Source organism: Micromesistius poutassou (assembly GCF_964030765.1).
Source record: "Micromesistius poutassou genome assembly, contig: SCAFFOLD_6460, whole genome shotgun sequence".
Taxonomy (NCBI): Eukaryota; Metazoa; Chordata; class Actinopteri; order Gadiformes; family Gadidae; genus Micromesistius; species Micromesistius poutassou.
In genome coordinates, this window is record NW_028179589.1 from 254 (window position 1) to 9,876 (window position 9,623).

The window sequence follows — 9,623 nt, forward strand, 5'->3', positions numbered from 1 at the left end:
TTGTCTGGGTTGTGCAGGGTGCTCAGCTCTGCACGAGATGCTAAATATCAACTGAGGTGATTATTCTATTATGTTGTAAATTATGGTTGAATGCATTCAGTAATTGAGTTTAATTTGCATTTATTTTGCTAATGGATTATTTGATTTATTGACATCGATTATTTGAAGTACCGGTTTTTGATTTAGAATATGCTTGATTTATTATAGAGAATATTTGATTATTGATTATTTGAATTGATTTAATTATTTGATTGTGGAATTGGTTTTGAATGTTTTATTTTACTATTTTCAGATGTTTGGCTTTTGACCTCCGCTGTATGCACTTATCTGACACTGGTTTATTAAGGGTACATTACCTTCACCCGAGGCAGGGTGTGACATACTGGTTTATTTATTTTTAATTCTTTATAAAGGGCACCTACCACATCTTCTCTTCCTGGTCTCTTTCAGGTCCAAAGACGTGTCCTCAGGGTCCATAGTGAGTCCAGAGATGGTTTCCATGGTTTCTCTCTGACAGCTTCCACCACTTCTTCCCTCAAGCATCAGCTCTGCTTCATCAGCTGGAAAAAACAATGTCACATGTTTTAATTCTGACCAATCAGCTTGCATCTAATACCATCAGTATCAGGTAAGGTTTTGATATTTCTCTTATTTCTCTTACTCTTATCAGATGCCTTCATTTTACACACACACACACACACACACACACACACACACACACACACACACACACACACACACACACACACACACACACACACACACACACAAATACAATTCAAAGATACAACATATATAATGCAAACATACAATATATCACATAAAGATAAAACATAAAGTGTAAATATATAACGTATATCACAAAGATAAAACATACAGAGGGAGAATACAGCAGGTAGCATAATAGACATATCAGGGAAGCTCAGTCAAGCTGTACACTAGAAGGTAGTGGACATGTCTAGGAGTGGTCAAGCTGTACACTAGAAGGTAGTGGACATGTCTAGGAGTGGTCAAGCTGTACACTAGAAGGTAGTGGACATGTCTAGCAGTGGTCAAGCTGTACACTAGAAGGTAGTGGACATGTCTAGCAGTGGTCAAGCTGTACACTAGAAGGTAGTGGACATGTCTAGGAGTGGTCAAGCTGTACACTAGAAGGTAGTGGACATGTCTAGCAGTGGTCAAGCTGTACACTAGAAGGTAGTGGACATGTCTAGGAGTGGTCAAGCTGTACACTAGAAGGTAGTGGACATGTCTAGGAGTAGTCAAGCTGTACACTAGAAGGTAGTCTAGTGGACACGTGATGGTCCTTCTCTTTCACAAACTCCATCATCATTCTCAAAAGTTAGTTTATTTTTTGAAAGACACACACACACACACACACACACACACACACACACACACACACACACACACACACACACACACACACACACACACACACACACACACACACACAAGCTGAATGTCAGGAGATTATCTTGCATGGACTTTGGGCTTGATGAATAAAAGCAACTCACCAATTCTATTTCACAGCAGTTATCTGGTAACTCTGGCAAAATATTGATTAGGTTGAGAAATATCACTGGATTAGGTTTTAATTTTCAGTCAGAACCTTAATGAGGGGCGTGTTTAAAGCTCTATCACTGTAAGAACCTTAATGAGGGGCGTGTTTAAAGCTCTATCACTGTAAGAACCTTAATGAGGGGCGTGTTTAAAGCTCTATCACTGTAAGGACCTTAATGAGGGGCGTGTTTAAAGTTCTATCACTGTAAGGACCTTAATGAGGGGCGTGTTTAAAGCTCTATCACTGTAAGGACCTTAATGAGGGGCGTGTTTAAAGCTCTATCACTGTAAGGACCTTAATGAGGGGCGTGTTTAAAGCTCTATCACTGTAAGAACCTTAATGAGGGGCGTGTTTGAAGCTCTAGCTAAACACGCCCCTCATTAAGGTCCTTACAGTGATAGAGCTTTAAACACGCCCCTCGTTCTGACCGGATATCAAAACCTCATTCAGTGATACTTCTCACCCTAGCCAATATTTACAAAACTAAAAGGTCTTATTTAAACTCAGACTGAAAAGGGACGAAGAAACGACTATCAACTAATCAAGCCTGTACTCAAACCTCAATATAACTTTATACAGTACAGGGTCTGACAGACATCTGTCCTCCCTTCATCCAACATGGCAACTCTAGCTGCCAGCTAACAGCTGTGAAATAGATGAACAAATAAATGCTGTACTAACTACTAATAAATTAAGCACAATTTTCTCATTGTTATTGTCTGTTTAGTTTTAGGTGTTTAGGTGTTGATCTTTGTCTCCAAAAAGGGAGAAGTAACTCCACGTTGTGTGGAACTCTCGTTTCCTGAAAAAACATCCCTCCCTAACCACGGATGTTTCATAACAGCCATGAGGCTCCCAGCTTTAGAAACAAGCCCTTCCTCAATCAGCGGTCTGGTCTGTACTTGTGTTCTTGTGGACTTGGGAAACATCCAACATACTAGGGTTAACATGAAATCTGTTACATACGCCCCCCCCTCCAACTAGAAATGTCCCTGTTTCTTATCAGCGCTGTTAACAGAACTAAGGCTCATGAAGCCCAATGAGCCTTAGTTCCAATGCCCAAAACAACCAAGAAAACCAACAAAATACTAATGCTGTCTGATATAGACAGAGCTCTAATAAACAAGGTACACACACACACACACACACACACACACACACACACACACACACACACACACACACACACACACACACACACACACACACACACACACACACACACACACAGTTTTGGGAAGTCTAATAATCTTCCCCCTCCACAGTGGAGCCGAGCAGCGAACATAAAGGGGAAACACACCCTGTCATTCTAGTCCAGGGTCCGGAGAGAGACAGAGACAGTGGACCATTGGTGACTGTCTGTTCTGCTAACGTCATCATAGACAGCTGCTCAGGGTTACATATATAAAGACTACAAGGATATGTCATGTTTTTTAAGAGCTAAAACAAAGTCAGTAGGAGACCTCACCCAAACGTACAGTCACTCTGAGACCCCACCCAAACACCAACCCGGTATCACGCGATTTCGTGCTCATGCGCACGAACGTTAATCTATTGAATCGTGTCCCACAGCACGATTGTCCGACTTTTTTCCTTCTACACAGAACGAAATGTAAACCAATGCATTCTGAATGGGAGCGTCAGAGAGAGAGAGAGAGAGTGAGTGAGTGTGTGTGCAGACAGTACAGTGCACCCTCTAGTTATATACAGTATATGTCAATATGTCCGATTTTTTAAGCAGACCTCCTCAAAAACTGAAACAAACGTCCCCCACAGAACGAAATGTAAACCGATGCATCCTGAATGGGAGCGTTTCTCCGATTTTTTTCATGATACATAGAACGAAATGTAAACCAATGCAGTGTGTGTGTGTGTGTGTGTGTGTGTGTGTGTGTCAATATTTCCGATTTTGCAGAAGACCCCCTCGAAGACTGAAACGTATTTTTCGTGCTCCACAGAACAGAGAGAGAGAGAGAGAGAGAGAGACTTCAGAAGGGGTGTGCGCAGATAGTACAGTACACCCTAGTTATTTTTATGCCAAAACCACAATTGCATCAAAGGGTAAATGTAGTGTATTAGGGATACAACTGATTTCCCTGCTTTTAAGAGCAGACCTCCTCAAAAACATTTCGTGCTCATTTGCACGAACGTTAATCTATTGAATCGTGTCCCAGAGCACGATTGTCTGACTTTTTTCATTCTACGCAGAACGAAATGTTAACCCATGCGTCGGAGCGTTTCTCAGAATATAAACATGTAAGGTCTATATATATATATATAATATAATTAATCTAGATTAATCTAGATTAAAATGGCTCATTAGAATTCTGCCGAAGGCATTCATAATATGTGTGTGCTACCTAAATAATGACTAAAAGTAAGTCTTTGAGAACGGGTTTCTCAAGCCAGGTGGCGCATTAGACCAGGGGCTCATCTCCTGTTTCCAAAATGCATCACAAACTCTAGTATAACTTACTACACGCTTACTATCACAAACTCAAACGCGGGAAATATAACGGCGCCGGGACGCGCTCTCGCTACAGGTCCACGGGACGCTCGTCTCCGGTGCGCGTCGCGGCAGCAGCGGCAGCCGGGGCGGCGGTGGGGCCGGCGTTGACGGCAGACGGCTGGTATGCGTCCGCCTACCGCCGTACCAAGGCGGGCAGCTCGGAGGACGATTTGGATTATTACAACAACAACACCAATTATTTTGACCCAAAACGTGTCATCTCTCACCCAAGTTGTTTCTATTATCATTGCTACATTGTCTCCAGCATATGGCGCGATGATGGACAGCATATTTTATTAAATAGCCTACTCAGCTTCTGGTTAGTTCAACTTTGAGAATAGATTAACGGCAATATTTTTTTTATCGCCCGATAAGAGTCTCGCGTTAACGCAGCACGTTAACGCCGATAACGGCCCACCACTATTATAAATGCTATCGACATTTCGTTTGGATATTATTGAATATACAAGTCTGTAGATTAGTGACATTTTTGAATGAAGGTTAACGGTTGAAAAGTGAATGAATTAGTTACGACGTCTTAAACAGTATTGGAAAGTATTACCCGACACAGTGGCGGGTGAAGTGACACAATTCACCCGCCACCATACAAATCCACCCGCAAATGGCGTGTGGCGGGTGTTAATTTCCATCCCTGATATATATATATATATATATATATATAATTTTGTATACGTGTATATATATACACATACATTTATGAATATATATATATATATTTATAAAACGGGTGGCTTAAATCAAGCGATCTAATTGGTTCCCAACTGTTGTATATTGAGCGTATACACACAGCTATGACGCCCGTTCAGTTTACAGAGTTCAGTATCACTCCGCGCCTAACTTGAACTGTTGTTTATTTATATATAAAAGCGATAGCGTAGTTCACTGAAGCCTAAAAAACATGTTGATTGCTGGAGGGGGTGGAAATGTTGTAAAGCAATAGGCACACGGTCGGCAATTTAGCCTACTATCGAGTTCGAGTGAAATCGATAGAAGGCTAAATTGCCGGCGAACCGAGCTACCGTCTTTAGCCTAGCCTTCTCTCTGAAGGACGCTACAGTGTGTTGCATAGCAACCACCGTACACTTTACCGGCAGCCAGGAGGGACTACTTTTTTTGTATTCGTTAAAAAAAATGCTTTTCCGACTTTCTAGCTTTTTCAAAATTGAGGGTGTCTATGACTTTCATTTCGCCATATTTACGTAACCGTTTTATAAAAGCAATAGATCACTTCAGTCAGTGATATACGGTCATTATACCACAGTGAAGGGGGTCGCCGCCCCTCCGCTGCGCGTCGGGACGGACAACGCCCCTTAACTGTGGTATAATGAGCGTATACCACAGCCTGTCGTGATCTATTGCTTAAATATATTATATAGATATTTATATATTATATTATATAATATCATATTATATATAGAGCTCCAGGAGTCGCAAACGGCAACAATCACTTTCTCCTCCAAGCTGCGGTTCACTGCGGAGTGCAGGGAACGGTTGGCCCGGCTGGTTGAACGCTGATTGGCTGTTTTACGTTACTTCCCCCACGTTACTTCACCCAGGGAGTGAACGCTGATTGGCTGTCTCACGCGAATACCGCGGCAAAGTTGAAATATTTCAACTTCAGCAAAATTTTTCGCGCTGCAAATCCTCGTGAACGCGCTCGCCCGTGACAGGGCAAAATGTCGCGCCGTCAATCAAATCTTGCCGCAGGTTTTTGCCGCGACTAATTTGGCCCGATTCGCGTCTCTACGTTGACTTTGTATGGAATCGTGTCGCGCCGTTGCGTTTGGTGTGAACACACAGTTACGTCCTTGCGGACCCTCCTTGCGTCCACCACAAGGGCCTGACGTGCGCCTCCCAAAAAATGTCACCTTCCGTCGAGGCGACGCAGCAGCAAGGGCTGTGATTGGTCCGCTCACTAAAACCCGACGCAGAACCATAAAGGTTCACGACTGCGTTGAAGCGTCTGCGTGGTCGTTGCGTTGCGTGAACGTGGGACCATAATCAGCCCTTAACTGTTGGACCAGAGAACTGGTAGGTGTGTACACACGCGCACACACACACACACGTATATCTTAGTGCTGTCAATTGATCGCACAATTTGCTGTGATTAATCACGATCAATTGCTTTTTTTCTCTTAAAGGGACACTGTAGCATTTTAAGAAATGTATTAGCTCTTCCCAGGTTTAAAGAGCTAATGAAGGATTACGATTTTTCAAAAGGACTCTGAAGTTGCCTGCTTCCTTATCAACAGGTAAGTCAATGTGTCTAAAGTCTAAATTACAAGCCTTTCTCATTGCTTGGTTGTGTAATTCATTACATAGGCAGCATAACAGTAGAACACGTATAGTTAAAAGCCTAAACAGCCTCATTGGTGGATAGCAGCATGGTAAATGACATTCACCCATTCATACATTCATACAGCGCATTTCTTGTAACCAGTGGCCACCCAAAGCGCTTTACAATATTGCCTGACATTCACCCATTCATACACACATTCACACACCGACGGCGGCGTCAGCCACGCAAGGCGACAGCCGGCTGGTCAGGAGCAGTTAGGGTGAGGCGTCTCGCTCAGGGACACCTCGACACTCAGCGAGGAGGAGGAGCCGGGGATCCAACCAGCAACCTTGTGGTTACCAGCCAACCCGCTCTACCCCCTGAGCTAATGCCGCCCTATAGGATCTAGAATAGGCTCTGTTTGATTGAATAAGGCATCTCTTGCCTACTACCTCCCACCGATCCACTGCCTCTCTGTCTTCTCCCTACCCTTAAATCACCTAATGATGATGATCTGACAATGCACGCACATCGTAAAAATACACAAAAGGAATGTATCACTACTTATTAATTACTACTAATTGATTTATTAATTATTACACAGTTCATGCGTTTTATAAGCACTAGCAAAAATTGTGTGTTCGTTGTGTGTCAAGTTGTTAACTGATGCTGTAGGTTAGACTACGACAGTAATTTTACCAATAAAAAACAATATAAAAATGGCAACATAATTCACTATCTTGCTCGAGGAGTAATTACTCATACATGCTCACACTAATGATTCAATGGAGTTTGAAGTTTGTTTGAAATAGCGTACCTCATCATCACCCAAAAGAGAACTTGATGAGGTAGTATTGGATGACATGTTGTCATAGCTTCTTGGCACATACCGCCTACCATAGTTGCAACCAGGTTGCAACGTCCATTTTAAAAAGCGAGCACTATTCGTTTGAATGCACTATATAATTTGACCAGGAGATGGGAGTAATTCCTACACAGTGTCCCTTTAAGCTATGTAGCTTCATCAAACATGTTTTCAACCTCACTTTACACTGCAGCACTCACAACATTGTCTTCAGGGAAAAACATTTTACATGTTTAATTTTGTTCTGTAAAATAAATCTTTATATTTTAAGCATATTGGAATATTGAATGTACATTTGACAGCCCTCAATCAAACTAATCAGATACTTACACTCGTGTAGAGGTGATCTCAGGGCAGGCACCTTCTTCATCTCCATTTTCCGTGTCTCCTCCAGCTGATCCTGGGATCCTCTCATGAGGTTAGTGGGGGGAGAGACTGGTGAGGAAAACCAAGACGAGGAATCAAGTTCAATAGGAAGTCCTTGGTTGGGAAGACACTCATGTTTTATTTTGATCCTCCCCCCTCTCACTCACAGCTAACAAAATTAATGTTTTATTTGAGTTTTGTGTTTCTGTGTTCTGTGTCACTAAAATAATGCCACCTGCGTTTGGAGCAGAGTGGGACATTCATATAGTGTTTTGGGGAGGCATAAAATATTGAAATATTTATTCCTGTTTTCTGTAGATGATTGGTTTTGTTTCATGTTAAAATGGCATAGATTTGGGGTTTAATTGCTCACTAAAATGAATATGACAAAACACGCACACACACACACACACACACACACACACACACACACACACACACACACACACACACACACACACACACGCACTATTAGACATAGAGTGGGCGGTGTGGTGGTAATGAGCCAGTGTGTCTTGTTCACCGTAACATACCTGTGCCACCGGATTGGACAAGCCTGAGATGAATCAAACAGACACTTACACTTCTTTACATCTGGTTTCAGGGCAGGCACCTTCTTCATCTCCATGTTCAGTGTCTCCTCCAGCTGATCCAGGGCTCTCCTCAAGGTCCCAACGTATGACGGAGGACGGACCTCCACCGTGGTCCAGTCCCTGGTGGGTGGAGGATCCTTCAGGGATCTGAAGGTCTGGAGGAGGTGGAGGTGGTCTTCAGTGTGTGAGAGCTGCTTCACCTCTGATCTTCTATTGGTCAGATCTTTTATTTCCTGCTCCAGCTCTTTGATGAGGCCTTCAGCTTCTGTCTCTGTGGATTTCAGTTTCTCTTTAACCGTTTGGTTGTGATCATTCAGGCACTTTTCAACAGAGCGCTTCAGAGCATTGAGGACGTGCACACCATCGGCTATCTCTTTGTCTGCGTCTGCTATGCTCCGATCCACTGTGTCTCTGATGTCCTCAATCTTTCGTTGTCTCTCCTGGATCATCTGCTGAACTTCACCCTCTATCTTCCCAAGCTGGGCCGTCTTCACTTCATATTCCTCCTTTAGAGGTACAACAGGATGGGACTTGTGGTCCATCTCTGTGCATAACTGACACACAAACACCTGTTCAGTCTGGCAGAAGAGCTCCAGAAGTCGGTCGTGTTCATTACACATCCTGTCCTCCAGACGGTCCATAGGCTCGACCAGCCGATGTTTCTTCAGGCCTGCGACTCTCTGATGAGGCTCCAGGTGGGTTTGGCAGTAAGACATGAAACACGTCAGGCAGGACTTCACGGCCTTCAGCTGGGTCCCAGTACAGACGTCACAGGGAACTTCTCCTGGTTCAACACAAGGCTGCTCTTTGACTCTTCTAAACTGATCAACCATCCCTGATAAGAGGGTATTAACCCGTAAAGCTGGTCTTGTGTGGAAAAGCTCGTTGCAAACAGGACATTTGTACCGGACTTGGTCATCCCAGAACGTTGTAATACAGGTTCTACAGAAGTTGTGTCCACATGGTGTGAAGACTGGGCTGTTGAACACATCCAGACAGATGGAACATGAAAAGTCCTTCTCAGACCAGGAAGTAGCAGAGGCCATTCCTACAAGACATGGATAACAATAGTAAAATAACAGTTTGAACTTGTTCAAATACAAGGGTTTTATATGTTATATATTTTCTAACAGGAGGTTGGATTTAGGACAAATACTGATACTAATGACCTGTCTCTGTACTGTCTATCCCCTACCTGCTCCTTAATGACCTGTCTCTGTACTGTCTAACCCCTACCTGCTCCTTAATGACCTGTCTCTGTACTGTCTAACCCCTACCTGCTCCTTAATGACCTGTCTCTGTACTGTCTAACCCCTACCTGCTCCGTAATGACCTGTCGCTGTACCATCTAACCCCTACCTGCTCCTTAATGACCTGTCTCTGTACCGTCTAACCCCTACCTGCTCCTTAATGACCTGTCTCTCTAC

The 9,623-nt window shown here is 43.3% G+C and overlaps 1 protein-coding gene across 1 annotated transcript; it reads right to left on the reverse strand.

Moving 5' to 3' along the window:
• Window positions 1-422: 422 nt before the first annotated feature.
• On the reverse strand, window positions 423-9,392 carry LOC311372681 (E3 ubiquitin/ISG15 ligase TRIM25-like; the record flags this gene model as incomplete). Its single annotated transcript, XM_084489646.1, has 3 exons — window positions 8,186-9,392; window positions 7,568-7,672; window positions 423-560 (listed from the first exon to the last, which is right to left on the reverse strand). Coding segments are annotated over exons 1-3 (1,300 nt in total), but the record flags the coding sequence as incomplete, so codon positions are not given.
• Window positions 9,393-9,623: the final 231 nt, after the last annotated feature.